The sequence below is a fragment of the Cicer arietinum genome, chromosome 6, assembly GCF_000331145.2.
Source record: "Cicer arietinum cultivar CDC Frontier isolate Library 1 chromosome 6, Cicar.CDCFrontier_v2.0, whole genome shotgun sequence".
Taxonomy (NCBI): Eukaryota; Viridiplantae; Streptophyta; class Magnoliopsida; order Fabales; family Fabaceae; genus Cicer; species Cicer arietinum.
In genome coordinates this window covers 11,678,342-11,706,162 of record NC_021165.2, presented here as the reverse complement: position 1 = coordinate 11,706,162, position 27,821 = coordinate 11,678,342, and the positions used below count along the sequence as shown (strand labels likewise).

General features: G+C 26.7%; 4 protein-coding genes across 5 annotated transcripts; 2 read left to right on the top strand and 2 right to left on the bottom strand.

The window, feature by feature from the left end:
• Positions 1–6,854: 6,854 nt before the first annotated feature.
• LOC101488540 (purple acid phosphatase 8) lies at positions 6,855–12,507 on the bottom strand. Its single transcript, XM_004504535.3, has 7 exons — positions 12,242–12,507; positions 9,029–9,185; positions 8,001–8,108; positions 7,784–7,911; positions 7,558–7,686; positions 7,412–7,479; positions 6,855–7,323 (listed from the first exon to the last, which is right to left on the bottom strand). The coding sequence occupies exons 1-7, from the start codon at positions 12,410–12,412 to the stop codon at positions 7,110–7,112; spliced, it is 975 nt and encodes a 324-aa protein (XP_004504592.1). The 5' UTR covers positions 12,413–12,507; the 3' UTR covers positions 6,855–7,109.
• Positions 12,508–15,126: 2,619 nt separating this feature from the next.
• LOC101515031 (heterodimeric geranylgeranyl pyrophosphate synthase small subunit, chloroplastic) lies at positions 15,127–17,446 on the top strand. 2 transcript variants are annotated; one of them, XM_004504532.4, is made up of 3 exons: positions 15,127–15,276; positions 15,622–15,992; positions 16,429–17,446. In XM_004504532.4, exons 2-3 carry the CDS (start codon positions 15,630–15,632, stop codon positions 17,092–17,094), a joined length of 1,029 nt encoding a protein of 342 aa, XP_004504589.1. In that variant the 5' UTR covers positions 15,127–15,276; positions 15,622–15,629; the 3' UTR covers positions 17,095–17,446. The 2 variants fall into 2 exon arrangements, with proteins under 2 accessions (XP_004504589.1, XP_004504588.2); XM_004504531.4 differs by having other exon boundaries at positions 15,159–15,507.
• A 2,460-nt stretch (positions 17,447–19,906) lies between these two features.
• On the top strand, positions 19,907–24,559 carry PAP7 (purple acid phosphatase 7). Its single transcript, XM_004504534.4, has 7 exons — positions 19,907–20,164; positions 22,713–22,869; positions 22,957–23,064; positions 23,200–23,327; positions 23,753–23,881; positions 23,980–24,047; positions 24,138–24,559. The coding sequence occupies exons 1-7, from the start codon at positions 19,961–19,963 to the stop codon at positions 24,349–24,351; spliced, it is 1,008 nt and encodes a 335-aa protein (XP_004504591.1). The 5' UTR covers positions 19,907–19,960; the 3' UTR covers positions 24,352–24,559.
• Positions 24,560–26,929: 2,370 nt separating this feature from the next.
• On the bottom strand, positions 26,930–27,581 carry LOC101514704 (small ribosomal subunit protein eS17-like). The gene has a single exon (XM_004504530.4). The coding sequence runs from the start codon at positions 27,485–27,487 to the stop codon at positions 27,062–27,064; it is 426 nt and encodes a 141-aa protein (XP_004504587.1). The 5' UTR covers positions 27,488–27,581; the 3' UTR covers positions 26,930–27,061.
• Positions 27,582–27,821: the final 240 nt, after the last annotated feature.

Sequence of the window (27,821 nt, the reverse complement as noted above, 5' to 3'; positions counted from 1 at the left end):
TCCTAGTGGAAGAGGGTTTCATCAATAACACAAAACATGGGTCTACACTTCTTTGCTGATTTGAATTTTTCTGTTTGTTGAGTTGATAATTAAAGGATATCACATATTAATTTAATTCGTTGAAGATGGATGCAAGTGGGAGCTAGCTATAGTGTGGTCCATGTCAAATTAACTAGCTAGCTAGACAAGTATATTGGAAAAGTGATAACCTTTTTTGACTATAAATATAAGAAAAGTTATATAATTGAAATGTGAGTGTTATATATACAAAAGTTATGGTAACATCACACTCTCAAACATAATTTTAACCGATAGAAGATGTAGTATGTTAGAAAAAGTGTACTGGTGAGCATTTTGTTAAAAGAGTTTATCTGTGAACATTTTGTTAATATTTGTTTTGTAAAAAATTATGAAACTCTATTTTGGGATGAAACATGGATTGGATCATCTGTCGCTATTGCACCATATTATAGTCGTAGAGGATTTATTTCCCGATTTCTATGACAACGAATATGCTATAATTATAGGTCAACTATAACATCGAAAATTTCTATTGTTATTATTATTTTTTATATATAAAACAAGTTTAGGTGGTTGGTTCTCAAAATATATATTAGGATAAAGTCTCAACATCCAGAGAACACTTAAAGAGGTAATTTGTTAATGATGGCTTAGATTTGTGTTAGGGAGTTGGTTATTTCTATTAGACAATTATGTTATAGCTAATAACATAATTGGTTATGTTAGTTAGTATGTGTTGATGTATAAAAACTATAACTTATAATTTAGTTCAAATTAGTCAATGCTAAGGAAATCATTGATTGATTATGTTTTCAAATATTGTGGTAATACAGTAAGTTAGAAGTGTAATATTCAACATGTGGTGATTTTATCTACAACTGAAGTTGAGTTTATTGCAGTAACAGATGTAATAAAAAAGACTATTTAGATGAAGGGAATGACAAGATATTTGGAGGCATAACTTGGTATATCAAGAGTGTTTTGTGATAATCAAAGCGGCGTACGCGTACACTTAGCTAAAAACCAAGTGTATTATGAAAGAACAAAATACATAGATGTTAAATTTCATTTTGTAAGGGAAGTCATTGAAAAAAGAGATGTATGCTTGAAAAAAAATAGCAACTGAATATTATCCTATTGATAGGCTTACAAAGGCATTGCCTAGGCCAAAATTCAAGCATTATGATAACTTGTTAAAAGTAGTACACATGTAAAGACAAGTCAATGTGAAGAATTGTCAGTGATGACTTATGTCTTTAATTCTTAGGGAGTTAGTTATTCCTATTAGACAATTATGTTATAGGTAATAACATAGTTGGTTATGTTCCTTAGCATGCGTTGTTTTAAAAAAACTATAGCTTGTAATTCAATTCAAATTGATCAATGCTAATACATGAAATCCTCGTAATAACTTTTTCTCGTGTTCCCTGTATTTTTTATCAATTACTATTGAGTTCAATATCAAAAGTATAATTGACTTTGTTGAGGTTAAGTCTTACATATTTATATGTTGTGTCAACGAGGTCTTTTTATCGGATGTGGAATCAAAATCAAATCCTTGAAATATATGAGTTGATACCTTATCAATTAGACTAACTTACATTGTAATCTTATATTGTTATTTGATTTAATGTTTGGTTATATTTTGTTGGACAAATTTTCCAACAAATCATATATTTAAATAAGAAATTCAATGTATTTTCGTTAAAAATAAAATGTGTAACACAATGTAAAACATGACAAGAAAGACAAACAAATTTAAAACACATAACTTTTTTCGCGAAAATTTTCCATGCTATTCTTACAAATCATTTTATTTAATAATGAAGCTTTGCATTGTGGCCTTCAAATAAAGTAACTTATAATTAATGTTTGTATGAACTTTGAACTGTTCCATTAAAAATGCTTTCGAATGATTATGCCCAACAAAACGAGATATACAGAAGATTCCGATTGTACATCGACACATTAGTGCTAATTATTATATATTTGAAGTTCAGGTGTGGGAAATATTAAAATGAAAAACTACTTCTTCTCGTTATAATTAACTAAAGTACATGCATGCTTCCTAATATATATTTCCATCCCAACGGACCTTTATTTTAAAATAATGTTCAAATTTACTACGTTTTAATTAATTTGAGTTTATAGTTTTTTTTTTAAAATATAAAATGAAAAAATCATAAAGATTTTTTTTAAAGTATTTAATATATCTTATTAAAAATTTTACCATTTATTTACTGGTTAAGATAAAGTAAACTAAAATCCTTCAATTTATTGTGGAAGTTTTAGAAAAATTAAAAATATTTTTTTAACACACGCTGTACTGTTCATTTTTTTTTATAAAAAAACTAAAAGTATTTTTTTAACACGACATACTAATTTGCAGAACTTTAAAACAGTTAATATCTTACATTTTATTTATAAATGAAATATATATTAAATAAATGATTTATAATTTATATTTTAATAATTAATTTTATATTTAAATTAAAACCTGTGATATAAATTTGTATGTGTTATAAAAAATATTTCAATAATAAAAAACTAAAAAAAAAAGATGTTCACCGTATAAATACAGGCAACAATACCTACAATGTCAAATATTATGTCAATTTTTTATATACAAATATCATTTTGTTATTTTTTCTTGGACTTACCCGTTTTTGAGAAGAAAAAAAGCTTGAACTTAAAATCAGATTATTAAAATTAAACAACCAATAATATACAGACAGATCGGAGGCATATTAGATACTATTCGTAGATCACGTACTTGTTTTTAATATTACCTATCTATTTGGTTAATTTTTTTTCCTGACAATATTTGGCTGACATTTCTACGCACATTTTTAATTGATTCTTCAATCTACGTTTTTTTTATCAAAAAAATATTTCTTTAATCCACATTTTCTTTAATCTATATTAGACATTAAATAATAATATTTTTTTAGAAAATATATAAATTCAAATTTACTATATTATGAAAATTTAGACTCTTCTACTAAATTCAACTCTAATAAATTCAACTCCTTTTGGCATTTAGTGTTTGAAGAATAATATAACATAATTTTGATAACAACATTTATACACCACGATCAATCATTTTTATTTTTTATATGTAATTATTTTTATACATAATTACATTAATACATTTTTATTTTTTATATGTAATTATTTTTTATACACCACGACCACATTTTTTTATGGAAGGGTGCAAAACAATTCTTCTACAAATTTTAATTAAAAAGAATATTCTTTCTATCCTATAACGAGTAACTTATTTATAAAATAAATTTTTAATATAATATTAATTAAATTTTTATTTATTTATAGTATCTAATTATGTTACTATAAAATATATATTTATGCATGGTGAATTACATTGAGAACACCACAAATTCAATATTACTAAAATTATAAAGAATTAATGAATATGTATGAATAACTTAAAATATTTAAATTAATAATATAAAACGATAAAAATATTTTTAATATAAAAAATAAAATGAAAAAAATATAATAATCTCCAAATTAAAAAGACGGAAAACAAAACAATATCGTGTACACCAAAACGACGAATAAAATTTCAATTAATATGCATTTCACATTTATTAATATTATTCAAAAGTTCCAATATCCAACCCAAAAGATAAGTGTGTTTAAACACCTTTATACAATCCAATAATATTTAACAATGTGAGATTTAAATACAACTTGAATAGATTTATTATTTATTGTCTTAAATTTTTTTTTTGATTTTATATTTCATTTTCCTTTATATTTGATTTAAATTTAAAAATATTTGTATAATTAATACACGACAGTAGGACGACTTCAAATTTTTTTTTTTTGAATAAGCGAGGAGTTCATGATTTATATAGTAGTAATTAATTATTTGTTTTTTCCTGAGTGCATGGACTATTTAATTTCCTATTCTTTTCACGAGCAACAAAACAACCGACTAATTGTTTTTTTTCCTACAGATTAAATGTCTGTTTTTATTAAAAGAAACCTTTTGAAGAATGACTTTTTCTTGATATATTTAAGGCGCAACCCAGAAAGATGGGACGATAAGATGAAATTTTGTGTTTGACATATCATTCAAATACAAGAAACATGGACCACATTGTGGCGATATGTCCTTTCGTGGCGGTATTTTATTCGTGGCGATATGTCCTTTCTAGTAATATACTACTGTATTAGAAATGGCGGTATTTTATATTTCAAAAGTTAATCACTTGATACAGAAATTTATTTAAAAAATTATCACTTTAGATAGAATTTCATTTATATATTCACAAATTAGAGTTGGAACTTCTAATTATATATTTATCTAAATGTTTACTAACTATTTCATGTCTCAATATTGCTAGAAGACTAAAAATCTATAAATTCAGATATATAATATAGATACAACTTATATATGAAAAAAAAAATTTAAGATATGATATAACTTAGATATATTAATAAATTTAATAAATAATTATATAGATGTAAAATACTTGTAACGAAATAGACACCGACAGTATTTCATTAATATAAAACTATAATGACCACTATTATAAAAGATAATTGTGATAAAAACAAAATTGTAGTGTTTTTCTTTAAATAATAATATATTTTGATGTTGTTAATGCAAAACGTAAATGGATTGTGGATTATAGTATCTCTTTGTTTATGCTGAGAGATAAGTTTTATTTTTTTGTTTCAAAATGCTAAAATTATATATTTTAATAATGTAAAAAATAGTCTCTTCAAAAAAATATAATATAAAAGATAATATATTTAATTTATGAAGAAAAAAACAAGCCAAATAAACTATCAGAAACTGTTTTAAAATTATAATATTATCAATGTGTCTTGTCTATGTCGTATTCCAAATAAATATACACTCATAAAATATATCTAGGATATGTATATAATAGTAAAAAAAATTAGATACTTCTGGATATGTATATAAAGTATCAAAAAAATCTCAAATATATATTTTTTAAATAAATTAAAAAATTAAGATACTTCTAAAAAAATTCAGATACTTCTACGTGTAGAAAAGTTCATAACCTAAAGAATTATTGATCTCTCGCATGTCCATATTTCTAAGAAATGATCATATGCATATTTTTTAATATACTTTTATGGGGGAAACATGTACTTAAATATAAACACATTTTCAATTTATTAAGTATATTTATTATTATTATTTTAAACATGTGCTTTATAAATACTATTAATTTGTTTTAAAATATAAAAAATCAACTTTAACACATTCAAATATAAAAATCATTTTAAAAACATTAATACATAATAAATTTAAATATATTTTTTTGGCGTCGTAAATATAATATTTTTCATGTTTAGTTTACGTACAACTTTTTGTTTGGATTTCATTATCTAATTTTAGAAAATTTTATGTTTGATCTTTAACGTAAGTATACGAGTAAAAACGTGAGTAAACAAATGATAATATATATTTTGTCCTTGCAAATGTAACACTTTTTAGTTATAGTCACTGTTGTTTGGATTTCATCATGAATCACAAACTCATCTTCATTAATTCAACAATCCATGTTTTTCCTCACCTAACTCAATATATTTATCTTCATTAATCATACCTCACCTAACCCAATTTTTAATTCTACCTTCAACCTCATATTTTTCCTCTATTATCTAAAAAACATATCAATCTCATCTTTGAAAATTAACTATTTAAAAGATTAACAAAATAAAAAAATTAAGGCTTCAAAATGATTAAATTTATATATATATATATATATATATATTACCCAGTTGTTCAAAAGTCTCTTGTCAATTCGTATTCGAAAGTTTTGATGGGGTTAGGGAATGCACATAAGGTGTTTGATGAAATGTCTGACGCAAATGTTGTTTCTTTTATTGTTTTGGTTTCTGAGTATTTGAGAGTTGATGATATTGATAGTGGTTTGAAGGTGTTTGATAAAATGGTTGAATGGGATGTTTCGGCTCGAAACACAGTGATTAATCCCCATATTTGAAAATCAACTATTTAAAGGATTAACAAAATAGAAAATTAACAAAATAAACTATTTGAAAAGATTATTTTTTATTTTATATTACCCAATTTTTCAAACGTCTCTTATCGATTATTCGAAGATTTTGAGGGGGTTGAGGGATCCACAAAAGGTGTTTGATTAAATGTCTGACATAAATGTTGTTACTTTTACTGATTTGATTTCTCAGTATTTGAGAGTTGATGATGTTGGAAGTGGTTTGAAGGTGTTTGATGAAATGGTTGAATGAAATATTTTGGCATGAAACGCAGTGATTAATCTTCATATTTGAAAATTATCTATTTAAAGTATTAACAAAATAGAAAATTAACCGGCTTAAAAATGAATAATTTTTTTTTTTGAGATAATAAAGGGAAAAGATGAGGTTGAAGGTAGAGTTATTGATAGAAAAAATTGAGTTAGGCGCTATATGAATAATGAAAGGAAAGAGATTGAGTTGGGTGAGGGAAAATATGAATTGTTGTGTTGATGAAAACGATGAAACTCACTTTTCTGAATTTGTGATTGATAATGATGAATACGATAAAACCAAATAAAATATTTTATAGAGACTAAAACTGAAAAGTGTTATATTTACAAGGATAAAAAAACATATTTTTCTTAATCAACTAACGTTTTTATAACTTGACGTTAAATATCAAAAATAAATTTTTCTGATATTGCAAGGATAAAATCTAAACAACAAATTTTAGATGGATTAAAATTGAAAAAATTAATAAACTTACATAAAATAATTACACTAACTACATTACTAAGTTTTCATAATAAAAGTGAGAAAAAAAACAATGAATATTAAGGGTCGATACACGGATGATCTGCACGATGTATTATTTTGTCATGAGTGAATTAAAGCACATTATCGAATAAGATTGTTTATATGGTTTAACAATACTATAACTTGAAGTATGATAATGCAGTTACATCGATGAAAGTGTGGAATGATCCAATTAAAAATATTTCACATTTAACACTTATTGGTCACTGTGATGTTTTGTAAGCCACTTTATTCTGGTGCAGTAACGTTTTGTCGCTTGAAATTGTTCAAAAGGTTGATTGAAGTTGTTTGGAAGTGTTCCAGTTGTGTAAAACATTGCCAAAGACATCGTAGAACGCTACATTGATTTGAGTTTGAATAACATGAAGAGACATGAATCCTTGACCATCGTAATACAATTTCATCTCTTCTGGATTCCACCACTTCACATCACCTTTCCACGCCTTTGATCCTCCACCGCTAGTCATAAATTCTATTCCACTGAAACATACATTTTTTTTTTTTTTCATCAAACTTTATCAGAGTCTATTTACACACACACACCCAAAAGCTTATAAAATTTTAGAACCTTTTGAGACTACTTATGTGTTGTAGGCAGTGATCATGTCCATTTATGAAAAGATCAATGTTGTTTGCCTGAAATTCAATCAAGAAAAATCAGAATTAAAAACATAAATGAATATAGAAAAAGAAATAGTTGATTAATTTAATTACCTCAAGAATTGGGAGTAGTTGGTTTACAAGCTCTTTGGTATCACCATGATGAGCAGCACTTCTTATTGGATGGTGACCCACCACAATCTTCCACTTTGCATTTGATTCTTTTAAAGCCAAATCCACATCCTATTGAATATCCATGTAACATAATTGCTGAATTAATAACATAAAGTTTAACATGTTCTGTTTTATTTTTTTAATGATCAATGTAAGTGATTTGGACCTTGAGGAGGTTGGAAATGTATTGTTTTCTAGGCCCTATGCCTCTCCAATCATAAACATGTTCCCCAGGTTCTGTAAAGTATGAGTCCACAAAGGGATTTGTATCTACAAAGAAAAACTCTACAAATTCTGAAACACAAAATATGAATTCATTAGAAATTGCATGTCATGTATCAAAATTTGTTTGATGAAAATATTAATCAAGATAGTTTTTTCACCTGCATTGACAACATAAGATCTCATGCAAAACCATCTATTGTCGAGATTTGTGAGGACAGGACTCAATTGTGCCTCAACATCTCCTCTATAGTCATGGTTGCCTAGAACTGCAGAACCATATATAGTTAAGAACTTTAATGCACACACCAATCTTTTGAAATAGTATTTGAGATTTAAGATTGATTTCATAAAAGTAGGTTGTTTGGTTTAAGTTAAGATTAATATCACATTAATTATGAATGAGTTAAATATTATATATGTGTAAGAGAGGTAATTTATATATCTAACGATGTGTATCAAAAATCTCTTATGTTTGGGAGGAAAGTTTTCAATTATGTTCAATGACAATAAGTTTTCTAGTTTGTCATATTATTAGCCCTTATTGCATCTTATACTTAGAGAATATATGTTTCCGCTCGATTAAAAGTTATATTATTATTTTTCTTCTCATTCTTGATCATTATAATTATAATTATTTTTATTATTATTATTATTATTATTTTTAAAATATTCAATATTAATAATTAGTTATTAATTTTATTAGAAAAGTAATTTTAATTCGTCTTCTTTTTTCACTGCAATTCTCTCGATCTCCAAACCACTTTATGACTCTATCATTTGATCATTATTAATATTTGGTTTGGTATGGTTTTTGGGTGAAAAAAATATTAAAAAATAATAAAAAATCAGGTTAAATTAGGTTTTTAGTATCTAATTTTTTTAATTTTTTTTATTTTTAAAAATAGTTTCGCCAACTTTTAAATTATAAAATTTATATTTCTAATTTTGATCATGATTTTAAATCAATTATTGTTTATTCTTCAAAATTTTCAATGACTTTTTCAATAATGTTACAAAAATATAAATTTTTTTAACGAATAATAAATTAAATATAAAATTTTAACTTTTAACATTTAAAAATTTATATTTAATTTATTAAATCATATAGTATCTGTATCAAACATTAAATTAAGTTAAAACAAGATAGAATATAATTATACCATTAAAAATATCCTTAAAGTCTTACCATTATACCATTGCTTCTGCAAGCTTGGAGCTGTGTAGATTTTGGTGAATGAATAGTCAAAGGATGTATCATCTATTCCTGTCAAGCCATTGTCATAAAAGTTGTCCCCGGTGGAAATGACAAAATCGATATCCAATTGCTCTCCAATAACACCCATCTACTAAAACTAAAAATACATTTAGTTTCAAGATTTATTTATTAGAACCAATACTACTACTACAACAAACAAACAAACAAACAACAACAATAGATAGGAAATTGAACTTTAATTCCAGATATACCGTTTTAAGAATAATTGACCTACGGATAAAATAATTTTTCTTAAAATAATTGATTTTTTTTTTATTTTTAAAGTTATTTTTATTAATTTTTCAATTGAACCGTATAATTAATATTATATTATATCTATCATCTCAATTAAATATTTAATACACCAGTATTTATTGAGGATAATTTATATGATAAAAATATTGTTCTCTCTCTTTTAATTATAAATAACTCTAAATCTCAATGAAATTATAGTTAAATAGATCGATTAATGTGGGACAAATGGGGTTTATGTTTTAACTATTTTTTATTGAATTTTTTTTGTATTTGATTTTTACAAATGCATTTAGACTCTATTGACATTTTAAACTTTTACATAAAATTAAAATATAAAATTAAATACTAAAAATAATAAAGACACAAAATAAATATTAAAATACAGTTTTTATCTTTTATTTTATAAAATCTGCAATTTTGACCCCTTTTATGCATTTTTTTGATATAGTTTTTCCCCCCCGCAATTTTGGTTTTTCATTTTCAAAATTATTGACATTTGATTTTCTTTATCAATTTTAATTTTAATTTGATGATCTGACAATAATTTTAGTGACGTGTACATGATGATGTCGAAAATGATGGTAACGTAGAATTTAAATTTAATTTTAAATTACATATTACACTTTAATAATTTTTAAAAATATTTTTTAAACTTTAAAAAATTCTGAAAATTAAAATAACATTTTTGTTTGTTTTAATAATTTCTGAAAATAAAATAAAAATTCAATTAAAATTACCTTTTTAAAAAAAAAAATAGAAACACCAAAAATTCTTATAAAGAATATTTCATGACCTTTTTCTAGTTTTTTAAAAAAAAATCATTTTATAAAAATTATTATTTTTTCAAATTTCAGAATTTTTAAAAATAAATTTAAACAAATGTTTATTTTTTATTTTTAAATTATTAAAATTATATTATTTAACTTAAAATTAAATTTAAATTACATAATATTATAATTTCGCACATCATCATAAATATATTACTAAAATAATTGTCATATTCATAAATTAATATTTAAATTTCAAAGAGGGACGAAATATCAATATTGTTAATTAGACGAATTAAAATTATAAAATATATATATATATATATATATATATATATATATATATATAAAGAAAAAGTTAAAAAGATACATATTATTACATAATATTATAATTTCGCACATCATCATAAATATATTACTAAAATAATTGTCATATTCATAAATTAATATTTAAATTTCAAAGAGGGACGAAATATCAATATTGTTAATTAGACGAATTAAAATTATAAAATATATATATATATATATATATATATATATATATATATATAAAGTTAAAGTTTCAAAGTTACATATTTAATAAATTAAAAAGACAACCAAATTTTCTAAAGAACATGAAAGGAATCTTGAAGTGCTTTTGGTTTCTTAAATATGAATAATAAACCCCACGTTCTTTTATATGTTTTATTAATTAAGCAGACAATAAAACAGATATACTAGCCAAAGACATATATTAGGCCCCATTGCCCATACCTATCAAATAGAATATTAAATAATCATGATGACCTATGTTTCGATCCAAATAAGAACTGAACCACTTAAGCCATAGGCCGCAGCATTATTATATTCGTATAATTTTGTGATATTAATAATACATTATACTTTACTCTTTACTTTTTCTATCATTCTTTCAACATCAACCCCTTAGCAAAACTTCCTCTTCTCTACGACTCTCTTTTATCTTCATCTTTTTCAATATTGAAAATGGATTTTCAGATTATTTTTTGATTTTATATTATAAGTTTTTTTCTCTATCATTCTATTTAAATAAATGATTTAATTTTTAAATAAATAAAGTTTTTCTGCGTATTTTTCTGATCTTACCATTTAAGTACAATTTTTAGTTTTTCCATCTGTGTTCGTTTTGTTTAGATTTATAGATTTATTTTGATGCAATATAAATAAATTCAATCAATTATTTTAGAATATTCAACATTGCAGACATGAGTATTACAGTTACATTAATTTTGTCAAAATAGTAGATATTTAACTATTTTATGTTATTAACTTCGACTTTAGTGTTGTAAATTTATCCGTAGTTTTTATCTTTTTTATTATAGCAAATTTATATTTATATTGTTCTCAATCGATGTACTATTTTAATTTGAATAAATGAATGTCCTTTTTTATGTAAAAATATCCTTTACTCTTTTTCTGAAAAAATATTATCTTTTATTTAATTATTATACATATTGAAATTTATTAATCTAATTATTTAACTAATGCAATTATTAAATTAAAAGTTTTTTATTAAATCAATACTATAGATTGATCATAAAATTTTATATTTAACATTTCATTAGTTAAATAATTTTAAATGAACAGTTTAATAAATATGAACAGAGTCATTATATAAAATAATTTTACGCTGGTAATCAAACAAAGTATGGATTATGTGGTTATTTTATTTTGATGGTTATAGTCACATGCTAAGATAAAATCAATAGTTTCTTATTAGTTGTTAGTAAAAAATTGATTTGCGCAATCATATGTAGGATTCTGTGTTTCAAAACTATAAAGTTTAATTTTCTTAAATGAATGTATATATTAAGCCTTTTAAAAACATAAATAAGCCGGACATTATAAAACTTTATGTGTCTATATCTTTAATATAACATGATAATAATCAATAGTTTGATTAATGAAATTCAACGTAACATTTATAATAAGTTATTAAGTAACGACCAATTTTGATTTTATTTCTACTTTCTAGAGTAACTTGATCTGCACTCTCATTTCTGCTGAAGTTTGGAGTTCCTATAGAGAAAGTGGTGGCAATTTTAATTATCAATCAACTCTTTATAATGATTTAAAAATTCAGTATATAATGATAAAGATGCACCTGAAATGCAACTTGAGATTGGTTATAAGCTCCTCTTCTTCCCCAATCTCCAAGCACCAAGAAGCTTAGAGACCCATCTGATTTAGGTGCATGTTCAAACACCTGAAGCACCGCCGAGGAATACATTAAACATTGGATTATGGTACCTATGAATACAAGCTGAAGGACCATTGGAGTGAGTAATGTATATACTATGCACAAAGAAATTAAGCTTTGGGTTGATTTTGAGAGAACACTATAGTGACCTTTTTATTGAATCTTGAAGAGGAAGATGGTTGTAGGATCAAACAAACATGAAGTGGAGATAGGACCAATCATCAATTGTACAGCTGGAAAAGAGAAATGCATGGGGTCCATGCTAGATGTTTTTTCAAAAAGTGTTTAATTCATTCATTATTTTATAAAAAATAAATCACCAAATCACATTAGTATAAATTATTTAAACACGAGCACCATGCATTTTAGTATACAAATCTTACTATATTATTATTTTTATTTAAAAATAATATTCATCTATTTATATTAAAACATGACATCGATCAAAATCAACACAAATATAAATTTGTTGAAAATAAGAAATATAAATTTATAAATAAATTTACAACACTTAACTTAAAAATAAAAAATTAATTATTTATTAATTTAATAAATTAAATTGATTAAAATATTTATGCTTTTGAATTTACAATATTGATGATACAAAAATAATTAATTAAATCTTTTTAATTTAAATCAAAGTTAATCTGAATAAAATAACTACTACATTGAAACGAGAAAACAAAATAATGGAACGCTTAATTGAAGACATAACGAAAAAAGGCAGATTTTGCTGAAAATCACTTATTTATCTAAAAGGATAGATGAAAAATGATGTAGATAAATAATTTTAAATAAAAAATAATTTTAAATCAATGAAGAATCTGATTTTTAATCATTTTCCATGTGTTTTTTTTATCTCCCTTATTATAATACTACAGAATACAACTCACGGTACAAATTATATAATTGATCACTTTTGTTAAAAACTTACAAGGAAATAAGTGGGGGTAAAACTTAAATAATCTAGTGAGAATTAGACTATACTAAAGTACCGTATGAATATTTTCAGAGGAAATTGCATGGATCTTTTATAGTTTTCTTTAAATGACACATTTACACTGCTTTTAGTTTTGAAAATTTTAAAAAAATACTCACTTTATTTATACTCATCAACAAATTACATTAAACAACTTTTTTTCCACACTTAAATCTATTTATATTATTTACTATATAATACAATTAGAATTTTGTTTTAATTTGTAAAGGTAGATCATACATCTAATATTTATAATTTTAAAAGATATTATTATATTTTTAATGACACAACTGAAATGTATCTTTTTAATAATTGACAAATAGAGTTGAAAATGTGAAGGAAAAAATTATTATGGTCAATTTTGTTAGTAAGTGTGAAGGAGCTAAATGTATTTTGAAAATTAGAGGATATGAATGTCATTTAAGAAAATCTCGAATGAGGTAAATACAATTTTCTTATATTTTAATCTACAATAAATATAATTTTGTTTTAGTGTAATTTGCTTTAAATAATTCATTAATAAACCAATTAACTAGACTCAAATAATGAGTATTCAGGAGATCCGCACTCAAACTTGGGTTGTTATGAAAGTCATACACTATAAAATGAGAAAAACATCTATATTGGATATCAATACTTCTAAGATATTTTAGATTACATAAGTATTTGAAAATATTTAATTTAGAAAAAATATGTTACTGAATACTTTTGAAATACTTCAAGATACATACCATAAGAAATAATTGAATTTTTCTTAGAGAAATGGTATCAAGTCCCTTTACAGTAGTTGTTAGTATGACCTTTTTTTAGAATTATTTATTTCTAAATATTTTCAATTTTCTTTTTAAAATTAACTAATTTAAATATATATTTTATATGTTTTAATTGATCAATTCAAGCGTGTATTTAAAAATATCTAAAAGTGAAAGAAAAAAATTATTATCATTTTTAAAATGTGTTATAAAATAGATTTGAGATGCTTTATGAATACGTTATCATTTGAAAATAAATATGCCCCACAATTCAAACATATATTTAAAAACATTTAAAGGTAAAAGAAAATGGGATTTTTTATTGTCATTTTAAAAATGTGTTATGGAATAAAAGAGTTCCTTTTAAAACTCTTTTATGAATTAAATGCAAACATGTTTATTTTATAAATTAAATACATAAAAAGAAAGAGAATCCCCAACTAACCATCGTCTTTATCTTTCTTATTACAATTTATGCGTCAATAACAATATTAAAAATATATTTTTATTTATACGAAAATTCTACAAATTGTTATTTTTATTGCAAGTATTTTTTGTAAATTATAGTTACTATAGTTAAAAATTAATAATATTCATTTCTTTACAATTATTTTATATCTATATAATTTTTTTTATTAAATTTTATCAACATTATATTGTATTTTGAATTTCAAGATTTTTTAATATCATAACATAGAGATATAAAATAATTCTTAATTGAGTTATTCCACTTAATAAATTTTTATAAAAATTAAATTTCATCAATTTAATCATCAAATTAATATTTTTTTATAAATTAAATCAAATGTATAAATTTTTTATAAAATTTTATAATATTTGATAATATATCAAGTTAAATTAAAGGTATAATTTGTAAAATAGAAGTAAAAATAAAATGTTGACCAGAAAACCCTATAATATGGAGAATAATTAAGATTGTGTTAAGTGATTGGGATAGAAGAGTATCTATGGTGAGTGGAACAATAAGAATAGTAACCTCTCTAGTAAAAAGAAGGAAAGGGAAAGAATATTGTTATTAATATTATTATCACCTGAGCACATATGCTTAGATTTCTGCACTCACGCTATTTCACACCATTACCTTATCACTACACTTCACCACTTTCCTCCTTCCTACTCCTTTCTTTTCCCCCTTTTAGCTCTTCACTCTCTCATTTGCTAATCATTCATCGTTGGATCTAGGCTCTGTGAGTTTCACTTGATTTTACCTGATTTTTCATTCTGTAATTTCAACCGTCAAATCTCATATTAGTGGCTCAGATAAACAAACTGCATGTTTTATTTACTGCCCCAGATCTTGGTTCTTTTTTGTGTCTAAATTTAGAATCACCCAATACCTAATGTTAGATATGATTTTTTTTTTCATCCCCATCAATTGCATGATGAAATGCCCAACTATGCTTTGTTTTTCCTTTTGGGTGAGTACAGTTATATAGAACAGATTGGTGGGGATGATATTAGATGCTGTTAAGTGATTTAGTATGCAATCTGAATGCTTTTGATAACATGTTTATTTCTTTTTTATTTGATAGAGTTAAAGATGGGTCCTTTTACAATTGCGACATTGCCCTCTTTACACATCGGCCATTTCCGAAAGTCTCCTAATCTTGTCCTTCCAATTCGCTGCTCCACAGCTGCTCCATCTCCTTCCTTGGCTTCAATCCGATCAAAAGCTGTTCACTTTGATTTGAAGGCATATTGGACTTCCCTAATGGTGCAGATCAATCAGAAGCTCGACGAAGCTATTCCAATTAAGTTCCCTCAACAGATATATGAAGCTATGAGGTATTCTTCCCTTGCCAAAGGGGCCAAGCGAGCCCCCCCTGTTATGTGCATCTCTGCTTGTGAACTCTTTGGGGGCAGCCGCATTGCTGCCTTCCCTACTGCCTGTGCACTTGAAATGGTAATATTCTTTCTATACTCTTTCTATTTATCCTGTGATTGGTCTATCATTGCCACAATGGTTGAGCTGCTAGAGTTTTACTTTTATCTATCAAGTAAATCTGTTCCTTCTTTTCTATTTCCATTTTTTAATTTATTAGAATAATAACATTAGTTGCAGTAATGATGTGTTACTCTTGTAAGTAACTGTTTTGAATTCTATCTTTAGCTAGCCATATCTGCTTAAAATAGTACCTAAGTTCACATTTAGATGATCTGTTAAGAATGATTGTAACAGTACCTTACTCATTTCTGTGAATATGTGTTTGCAAGTCCTAATGGACACAAAATAAGATTTATGATGTGTTTATATACACCTTACATTAGTAAATAAATAAATAAATGATGATGATGATAAACTGTATGAACTTTGGAACTTATATCTTAGTTGCAAGCAGGTCCATGCCGCGTCATTGATCCATGATGATCTTCCCTGCATGGACGACTCCCCATCACGCCGTGGCCAGCCCTCAAACCACACCATCTATGGTGTTGCTATGGCAATTCTGGCGGGGGATGCACTGTTTCCCCTTGGATTTCAACACATTGTTTCACATACTCCCTCTGACCTTGTACCTGAGCCCCGTCTACTTCGTGTGATAGCTGAAATAGCCCGCTGTGTGGGCTCCACCGGAATGGCTGCAGGACAGTTCTTAGACCTTGAAGGTGGCCCAAATGCGGTTGGATTGATACAAGATAAAAAGTTTGGTGAAATGGGGGAGTGTTCTGCAGTGTGCGGAGGATTGTTGGCCGGTGCTGAAGATGATGACATAGAGAGACTAAGGAGGTATGGTAGAGCTGTTGGAGTATTGTATGCAGTTGTTGATGACATTTTGGAAGAGAGATTGATACCTAAGGGAGATGAAGACAAGAAAAACAGAGGGAAGAGTTATGTAGGGGTTTATGGTGTTGAAAAAGCAGCAGAGGTGGCTGAAGAACTTAGAGCAAAGGCTATGGAGGAATTGGATGGATTTGAGAAGTATGGAGACAGAGTGTTGCCTCTCTACAGTTTTGTGAATTATGCTATTGATAGAAGTTTCAGTGTTGATGAAGCCAGTGGATGATGGATTTTAGAAATATAACCACGTATAGTTCTTCGATTAATTTGAATCCTTAAGAATCGATTATTGCCGTTCATAGATAGCCTACAGAGCTTATACTGGTTTAGAAAAGGAAACCGCGGGTCTATAGAATCAGCCATGAGCATTTAGAGATTGGGTTCCATTCTGAAAGTTCTGAAAGTATGGACCAAATTATCTAGGAATGTTAACTGCAACTAAATATATGGACTTTTTTGTTTATATTTAAGATCATATAGAGTATGTATCCTAAAGTGGCCTTAATGAGACCAGGTTAACATTCCTAGACCATAAAGCACTAATATTATGAGAGGGTTGTCACCCTTGTTTTACTTTACCTTTTGCATTCAAAAAATTAGGAAATCAACAAATTTCGACCACAATTAAAGGAAAGAATTTCCCTCTCGCTAGTTTGCATTGAAATAAATAAAAAATAAAAAAAAGCTGATAAGAGAGTAAGGTATGAACTATTTTAGACTGTGGAAAACAATCTAAGGCAGCACAATTCTGCAAGTGTTTAGAGGGACAGGGGCAGTAATGGATAACAAACTGGACTAGTCGTATCCTCCAGTTTTTACTTGAAGAGACGTAGTTGTGCATCATCAGAGTTCAAATGCATTTGTATAACACACTACTAATATTTATAGATTGGATAATTACGACGCTATCAGTAGTTATTACCAAACTCTCTCAATTCATTTAGGCTTCTTCCTCTAGAAAACATATTTCTCTAACAAAAGGAACATATATCTATTAAAGGATAAATTAGTTTATGATTTTAGCATTTAATAACTTAGTGATTATTATTTAGAAATTTTCAAGAAAAGCAAAAGGTATTTTGTAAGTTTTGTTCTTTTTTTAAATAAAGTTGTAACAAAATTACGAAAATCTTTAGCCATTTTAAAAGAAAATATATTTTCAAACAAACCATAACAAATGAGCACTTAATCATATCGATCTACATAAAACACTCGAGTTTATAAATTTAGGACGTTTTTATATATTTTTTATACGTTTATGGTCTTATTGAAAATATACTTTAAATTGTTTCAATTTCATATTCTCATGCCACACTTTTGAAAAAAATTAAAAAAAACCTTGTATAAAATAAACAACCATTTTAGTTCAGGAAAACTCAACCAAATCTATTTGGACACTTATTTATCATGTAATGGAGAACTTGTTTTGGTTTGCCAAATATAAGTAATTGTTATTTATTTGTATATTTTATAGTTTTTGTGCACATAAATTATCCTTGTTGTTTTATTAGATAAGGAAAATAATATACATTTTAAAAGACTAAACTAACAACATTCTTTATATAAAAATCCAAATTTTTTAGAAATTGGGGATTATATTTCAGCAAACGAATCAAGAACAAAATTTTATCAATTTTCATATTTAGTAACTTACGCTCATATCTCGCGTTTTACAATATATTTTTCGGTGATTCAACAGTCTAACTTGCGTTTTAGAACGTCTTCTTTCACCTCCTTTTGGAATCGTCCCATTCTGAATTTCGTAGCTTCAGTTATTACGTTCTACAACAAAATGTGATTTTAACTACAATATCTAAGATTTCAACTTTGAACGATCCTTAAAGTGATTAAGGATAAAGAGGATCATATCATTTGATATTCAGAGTTTGTCACCAAGTGATAATATTCTTAATGTCTATTTTTAAATTTTTATTTATTTCTTAAAATTTGATCTCTCAGATTTATTTAATTTTCACACCTTTCGTATGATAAATGGATTTTTTAAATAATGAAATTAAAAATAAACTGAACAAAAAATTAAAGAAAATGAACACTCAAATAAAAAATAAAAAGTCCATCATCCGAACCAACCTACCTACATGATCTGCAAAGCTGCACTAACCGAAACTCGTCAAAACCTGTCAAATTTGAATCTGTAAATTGCATACTAAATTTTGAATGGTTTGAATTGGGTCTGATTCGAACCCACTCATATTAGAAATAACGTTCAATCTTAATTACCACCATCTATGCATGCCAACTTAGGAAAGAACTTCTTCATTAACCTCAATATATAAATTAGTTGTTAGGTTAGTTTTTTGAGTTTAAATTCGATACCTCCAATACAATGTTACATGTATATGACCCAAAATATACAAATTACACTACTACACTCTTAATTATAAGAAAAATATATATATATCAACAATTATTAAGGATAATAATTTAGTATATTTAATTTTTAAGATTTTATTTTAAAAACAAAATTCACTTAAAAAAGCACATATTCATATATAATTGTACTGTCAAAATTTAAACTTCCCGTCTAATATGCGCTCTACAAACATACTCGTAATTATATTTTCAATTTTATAAATTGTTTTATAACTTTGCTAATTTTAAATGCCTATAATATCAACCACTAAATTGACATACGGCTGGAATGAAAAAATCATGTCTAAAGCTTCAACGCTAACCAATCGTGCACGTAATTCTATTCCTGTGGCAGAAACAAAGTACGACAAATTTACTTAACTTCTGGACATAATTGCTTTTTATTTATGAGTTTAATTAAAAAAAAGCATAGTAAAATATCATATTTGTGTTTTTTAGTAAAAAAATCAATTTTATTATTTATATAATAATTATTAATTGTATTTTTAAAATAATTCCATATAAATATATACTATATACACACCCGCAGTTAAACAATTTAATTACTAATTTAATTATAAGAATTAGAAAGAAAAAAAACTATATTCTACCGTAAAAAAAAGTTATATTCTAAACTCTCTCTCTATATATCATCTTCTTTCTCTTATTACACATTTATACTAATAAAGTTACAAAAAGTGCGACGAAGCTTTCAAGTCATGGCTTTGTGTTTAAACCAACACATGTTATCCCCAATTATCTTTGTCGTTAGTGTTTTATGCTTATTGGCAAATCATTCCATTGCTGAGGAACTTCCAAGGTTCAAACATCATCTAAAACCACAACAACAATCTCTTAATTTTTTGGTCGTTGGAGATTGGGGAAGAAAAGGAAACTACAATCAATCTTTTGTTGCCCATCAGGTAATTTACCAATAACTTTTTTATCATTGTATTTTTTGTCACTAGTAAATTATCAATCTTGTACTCATAGATAATATCGTTGAATGCATATACAAACCATAAATCTATAGGAAATTAATATTACCATATTATTCAGTAAAAAAAAAATAGCATATTGGTCTGAAACATATCGATCATACTTTTCCAGGCAACATTTCATGATTAGAGACAACTATATATATGCGATTAGTTCAAATTAAAACATTCTGATGCACAAAATCTAAACTCTAAAAAAATTAATCCCCTGTAACTATAGTATATAGAACAACAATTGTATGGACAGAAATCATACTCTAGTTATAAATTATCCAAATCCATATGTTTTCAATTATATCGATAAATTATGGAGTGTTGATGAAATTGAATTTAGATATATTAATTCTAATTGTTGTCTTTATTTATTTAATTTTTTATAGTTAAACTCAAGTAAATTGATGGTTATGGGAGTTTTTCGATTTTTGAAAACAGATTTCTTCTTAAAATCCATTTGGTGTCTTTTAATTCATCAGTCAAACTTCATCAGTCAAACTGCTTACAAACAACTGTTGTCTTTAATTTAATTTTCGTACCGAATTAAAATACATTAAAAATTAGATATTTTTCAAGATGATAACTTAAATTTTGAGTAAAAAATTAATTAGTTAATTCAACCGTTGTCTTCTTTTTTTTTTTTACCAATAAGGTATTCTTTTATATTAGTTGATTGTATTTGTGTTTAATTAAATCAAACAAACCTTAAATTTGATCGGATTGGTTTAGAAATAATTATAATTTAAAAATTTACCCTAAATTAATTTTCATTAATTAATTTCCTTAAGCCACCTTGAATATAACTATAAATTATTTTATTAAAATACACGGAAGACAAATTCATCAAAATGAATTAAAATATATTAATAGAACTGTTTAATGAGTCCAAATAAATTACCAATCTTATTATATAATATACTCAAATTTAATAAATGAATTAAGTTTAACTGAAAGTATAAAAATAAATTTCCGAAATGTCAAATATATAGCAATTGCAATTAGGAGTCCCATCATGAAGAACATTTTATTTTGTAATTTCCATTGAAAAAATGTTGTAATTCGTTAAATTAGTGGATAATGGATATTCCATAAGCACCTTAATATATTCCCGCGCATGCATATTTTAGTGGTCCCATAAAGGAACACTAGTTTAATTTCGTAGACCTTCATGTTTATGCATGCACATGCTTCTAACTGTATTTGGATTTGACAACAGTAATTTGATTGAGATAATTGGTTTCTTAATTTGTTTGACACGGCCAATCACCTTAGTATGCACTCCACTTTAATTTTGTGTAGGATACTTCATATTTCTCTCATAGTTTTTTTTAAAAAAATGGAAGAATTAGTGATGGATAAAGAGGTAGAGAGACTATAGAGGAATTTTGGTGGGGAGAATTCACATCCTCGTATTAATCACTCAAATTTTTTTAAAAAACTACCGTCTAGTATGAAAATACATATAAAAAGAACACACATTTGGAGTTAAAGATATTGTGTTTTTCTTTTAATGTATACTTTTTAAGTGAATATAACATGAGAAAATAAATTTCCAAATATAAATAAGCATATTCCAAATAGCTTTCTCAATGAGATCACCGATTACGTCTTCAATTGTTAAATATAAATAAAATTCACTTGTATGGTCCACATAATTATGTGGATCTATAGCCTCTACGTGTAGATAATAGTCCCACTAATCATGCATCTTTTAAAAATTATTTCTTCTTTTGTAACAATTTTTTTTACAAAAAAAAAAAAGTATTGTTTCTAAAGTGTCGTGGTGCATTTTCAATGCGTCAAAATCATATAAATATAATAAACTAACTTTCATAAGATGATATCGAATTGCACTTGCAGTCACTAAAACCAAATTAATTAGTGACCATAAAAGTAATATTTTTTTCAAAAATAGACAAACACTTGTATTGTTTTAATCAAGGTTTTTATGAGAACATATATAAAATAGGTTCACAAGTTATCCTCATTCATTTCAGTAAAAAAAAAAAAAAAAAAAAAGCATCCCCATTCTTAACTATATGATTAATTGTTGCATTATGATGAATTTTGTATCACTGTTTTTATTTTTAATTTAGCCTAGGAAGTCGTTATCATGATGATTTTTAGCACATGATATATTTGTAATTAGAGAACATAGGAGAAAAAAATATTATAAGCTAGAGATAAACACACAAATTTTGATCGAAGCACATTTATTAGATATTGCAGTATACAATCACAACAAAAAAAACGCACTAGATTGCTGGGGATTTTGCTCTTTTTGTAGTGTATATATTGCCACGGTTTAATTTTTTTAGATTTATTGAACAAAAACGACCAAAAGATGTCATTTAAGTGCACTTCATACGGTAAAAAATTACAATAACATTTAATTTTGAAGCTGTTTTATATTTATGTGATGTAGTATTTGTTTTCTATTTTTGTATTTTTTTGTTAATCCTTTTTGCTTATTTTTCAGATGGGAATAGTGGGAGAAAATCTGAATATTGATTTTGTGATTTCAACTGGAGATAATTTTTACGATGATGGCCTAGTAGGAGTTGATGATCCAGCATTCTACGAGTCCTTTGTCGACATCTACACTGCCCCAAGCTTGCAAAAGATTTGGTACAGTGGTAAGTTTATAAAATTTATTATACTAATTGTTTTTTTACTTTTATTTATAGTTACTTTATAAATTTATTTTCTTTTTATTGTGGCAGTTTTGGGAAACCATGACTACAGAGGTGATGTTGAAGCACAATTAAGCCCAATTCTAAGACAAAAAGATAGTAGATGGCTTTGCCTGAGATCTTTCATTCTTGATGGAGGTATTAATCCTTTTATAATTTTAATGCATGTTTAGTTATGAATATTTTCTAACAATTTTTTTTTTCTAAGATCCTCTAAATAAAATTTTTATTCAACGCAATTATCAGGATACATTTTTTTTTTTTTTTTAATAGGAATTGTGGAATTTTTCTTTGTGGATACAACTCCATTCGTAGAAAAGTACTTTACAGAACCAGAAGATCACACCTATGATTGGAGAGGTGTGCTTCCTCGTGAATCTTACGTTGCAGAACTCTTGAAGGTTAGTTACAACATGTAAATTAAAAATTGTTTTTATGTTAGAAAACAAATATAATAGTGTTACGGAGTTGGACAAATCAATCAGAAACAAATAAAATATGCATCCATTGTTGGATACAATTTTTTAAAAGAATAATTTACAATTGAAAATTATCACACAATTTTGAAACTTATGACAATGTTTTAAATAAAGGATATTGAAAACATTAAGGTGTTGTTTACTACCTTATGAAAATATTTTATATTTTCGTTTCTTAAAATTTGTATTAATTTTAATTGTTGACGAGAAAATGCTTGTTAAAATAAAAATATATTTTGAAAAATAAAAACACAAAATATCATCAAAATATTTTTCATTTCATAACACATTGAAAGTTTTTAAGGGGGGAATCGTCAATTTTGTCTGACATTTTGGAATTTTTGTAGAATGTTGATTCAGCTTTGAAGCAATCCAATGCAAAATGGAAGATAGTGGTGGGTCATCACACCATCAAAACTGCTGGGCATCATGGTAACACTCAAGAGCTTGAAGAGCTCCTTCTTCCCATCTTAAAGGTAAATTAATAGAAAATGTTCAATATTCCTCATGTAACTCTCTTAATATTGTTGAAAATTTTGACAATGTTTAACAAGTCTCTCCACTATTTGTTCAGTCAAACAATGTTGAGGCATACATAAATGGACATGACCATTGCTTGGAGCACATAATTGACAAAGAGAGGTAAGCTTGTTTTTTTATACTTGTAATATATGGTTAACATTAAAATAATCACAGCTCTGAAATTGAAGATCATTTGCATAAACATTGCAGTGGAACTCAATTTTTCACAAGTGGAGGCGGATCGAAGGCGTGGAGGGGCGACATCAAGCCATGGAACCCGGAAGAATTGAAGTTGTATCATGATGGTCAAGGATTCATGTCTGTGCAGATCACAAACACCATTGCAGATTTTGTATTCTATGATGTTTTTGGCAAGGTTTTGCATACGTGGACGATATCCAAAGAACATAAAGCAGCTGAATAGATACAATAAGCTAAAAATATACATGTCATTTTTATTTTGTGGAGGATATATTCCAACAAATATTTCACTCTCAAAAAGGAACTATTATTCCTTACTTATTTTTATGCACATATGTAATTTGGCAAAGCACCTTATTATACACTCTACTCTACTCTGATTTTTTTTGGAGGATATATATTATTATATTGGATAAACAATTATTTCTAAATGTGTGAGACTCCTTTACTATAATTTATTAACGTATCAAAATTACAATTGTATCTTTAAATATTTCGTTGGTTAATAATTTTATAGGTTAAAATTTATTAACAAAAAATACATTTAATAGCTAAATTTATTAATTAAAAACACATTCAATGTCCAAATTAACTAACAATATATGAGTTTAGAAGTACAGATGGAGCACGCTCTTGCGCCATCATAGATGTCCCTTGCTATTCAATTCAAAGGAAAATGATTTTCTGGTCTTAAATTGAAAAGAAACTTTATATACTAAATTTTTAAAAACAAAATCATTTAATATTTTGTTTACCGAAAAACTTATTTAAACATAAATTTTCCAAAAAATTTAAAATTTTGAGTTTTTCAAAACAAAAAAAATATTTTGAAAAAATCAAACTCTAAATTTTTCATAACAGATTTTGATTCTAGAAAATTTAAATTAAATGTTTCAGTACTCTTTTGTATACTGAAAAAATCAAAAAATTTAAGTTTTCTAAAACACAATTGAAAATTATGAGGCAAAATAAATATTTATGTTAAAAAGGATAAAATAAATAATTTGTGTAAAATATGAGATTGGAATATAATTATAGGAGTACGAGTATAGTTGTTGATTATATAGTAAATTTCCATTGAAAAACTCTTTCTTATCATTGCTTTTTCTCTTTTGAGCAATTGTCAAAGCCTGAGGCTTCTTGTAACTTTTTTATAAAAAATAAATAAATAAAAGTAAAATGTTATTTTTTTATATTAATTAGTCAGAATTTGCACTCCTAACCTTTCGTTGAAAAAAAGAAAAACCTCTCAAACTCTTTCAGAAGCCCCGATTCAACCGCTTGAGTTATGCTTTGGAGACTTAGGCTTTCTGCGACTTAACCTATAGTATCCGAGTGCTTGAAATGAACAAAAATCTCGTTACATGTATTGCATTCATATACAAAGTAACCTGCCCTGCTATAATCCAAAGTAGCAGCTTCTTCCCCAATGTGTTTGGGGGATTCCCTTAATATTCCTTCTGCAAGAAGGATCAAGCAATTAGCCATGTCCTCCTCTTCATCAATATTGTACTCTAATCCAACTTCATAAGAAGTTGTTGGAGAGTGTTGTTACCATCATCATTTTGTCGTTGCTGTCCTCGGTCACAATGCAGCAATCTTCTTTACCAGTGAAAGAACTAGCACTGACGGAGAAACCAATAGGGATTTGTGGCATTTACCCTTTAGGATTTTTACCCTTTGAAAACATCAGAGATTTTTTTTTGTTTTTATGTTATTTAAAAAAAAGGTAAGTTATGGGCCTTCCATGTATTTCAGCTTGGATCATTACACCTTCAAAAAGAAAGAATCGAAATTCTTAACTTAAGTCTTCAAAAAGAAAGAATCTTAATTCTTAACTTAAGTCCTTTCGTTTAAATAAGATATGAGAAGCGTGTTTAAATATTTTTATCAATAACATTTTCTTTCAACGTGTGATTACTCAACAAGATATGATTAGACCACCGTGGTACATTTTCTTTCGTATTATCCAACATTCTTATCGTATTTGTCTTTAATATATTCTAACCACCAAACACAAACTTAGGGGAGGGGTTAGGGAGGGTCTAAATTTGTTTAGCCGAAAAGCTCCAAATTTGTTTAGCCAAATCAATTTTTAATAGGCAATATGTTAATAACAGTTAGATTATCATCAATCTGCTGCCGGAAATTTCTTCAAAAAAAAAAATCCGGCACGAAACTTCCTTCAACATCACTTAGCCAACTCATTATTTTACACGTAAGTAACATTTTGTAATAGTTTTCCTCAATTGTCGAATGTGTTCCTACAGTAATGTATACAGCAATATTCTGAACCTTTGAATTAAAGGAATGACTAAAAGATTTTAAATGATAAAAAGTTCTATATGAACGAAGGCAAGAAGGGCAGCACCAAAAAATTGCTAAAATGAGATGTTGTAACATGTTTTGCAGCACAAAAAGCTTGCTGTGGAAGCAGATTTGAAGTAGATAAATAAACCCCAATGCAAAACAATGGATAAAACGGAGACAAATATCAATATGTACATGAAACTTATAAAAAGGATTTGCCTCAAGCCACGACATAATCATATTATATGATCGCATTGTTTTTTACTAGCATAGTAAGCGACTAATAAATATTGCTTGCTCGATTAAAATACACTTCAGTACCAGTCTTATACAACTTATCCCATTCAATTGTTTATTTTCAAAGATTTTCATTAACATGATAATTTAATTATACGAATTATTGCAAATGCCACACCAGAACAGCCATTTAAAAGCCAATCAAAACAAATCAACTCAGAAGATATTAATCAAACGATTTGATACTAACTAAATAAATCAAGCAACAAAAAGGATAAATTCCATAGCAATAACTTAAACAAGTTTAACAGTAACTGAATGTATTTCAAAAGTAAATCAAAACTAAAAGTCTTGGCATGACAAAAATAAGGAGACAAAGCAAAAACTTAAAACCTCCTGCCAGCACCACCGGCACCGCGACCGAAGGGGATCTGCTGAACAGGGACGGGATCAACCTGAACGACGCCGGGAATTTCAGACATTCCGAGAGCGGCAAGCATGTCCAAGGTTTCCTTGTCGACTTCGATCTGGTCGGTCCTAATGGCAGAGACTTCGGGAACGAAATCCATACGACGCTCACGCTCCTCCTCTTGAAGCTTCAATGAGATTCCACGAACAGGTCCTTTCTGGATCCGCTTCATGAGATGAGTGGAGAATCCGGCGATCTTGTTACGAAGCCTCTTGGATGGAATGAGAGCAACCTCTTCCAAAATCTTCTTGTTGGTGTGGAAATCGAGTGTCATACGAGAGTAATACCTCTCGATAACTTGACGAGAGGATTTCTTCACTGTCTTTGTGCGTACTCGTCCCATGGTTTCGGTTTGGCTCCGGTGTGTGTGTGCAGCGACTGCGGCGTGAGAATGAAGGAACGGAAAATTGCACGCACAAGAATTAGGGTTTGTTAACAAGGCAAACGAGGTTTATAAGAGTTCCGAATAATTGGGCTTTGAAAGAATGGGCCTAGTGTTTTCTGAGTGTTCCGAATGAGGGTTTGTTTACTCGTAAGGACTTTATACCTTAGTATAAATGCTACCTCAAACCCACAATTATTAATTTATTATACCTCAATTCATAATCCTTTAATATTTTTCACTATTTTACAATTTTATATTTTTCGTTGTCAAAAATGTATATTTTATTAATAAT

Coding starts and splice junctions, on each gene's coding strand:
- LOC101488540 (XM_004504535.3), bottom strand. CDS start 12,412: ATGGTCCTTCAGCTTGTATTCATAGGTACCATAATCCAATGTTTAATG. Junction 8,109..9,028: donor GCAGAAGCAATGGTATAATG/GTAAGACTTTAA, acceptor ATGGTTCTGCAG/TTCTAGGCAACCATGACTAT. Junction 7,687..7,783: donor ACATTTCCAACCTCCTCAAG/GTCCAAATCACT, acceptor GATATTCAATAG/GATGTGGATTTGGCTTTAAA.
- LOC101515031 (XM_004504531.4), top strand. CDS start 15,477: ATGCCCAACTATGCTTTGTTTTTCCTTTTGG. Junction 15,508..15,621: donor TGCTTTGTTTTTCCTTTTGG/GTGAGTACAGTT, acceptor TTTATTTGATAG/AGTTAAAGATGGGTCCTTTT. Junction 15,993..16,428: donor CTGCCTGTGCACTTGAAATG/GTAATATTCTTT, acceptor AGTTGCAAGCAG/GTCCATGCCGCGTCATTGAT.
- PAP7 (XM_004504534.4), top strand. CDS start 19,961: ATGGCTTTGTGTTTAAACCAACACATGTTATCCCCAATTATCTTTGTC. Junction 23,065..23,199: donor ATCTTTCATTCTTGATGGAG/GTATTAATCCTT, acceptor TTTTTTTAATAG/GAATTGTGGAATTTTTCTTT. Junction 23,882..23,979: donor TCCTTCTTCCCATCTTAAAG/GTAAATTAATAG, acceptor CTATTTGTTCAG/TCAAACAATGTTGAGGCATA.
- LOC101514704 (XM_004504530.4), bottom strand. CDS start 27,487: ATGGGACGAGTACGCACAAAGACAGTGAAGAAATCCTCTCGTCAAGTT.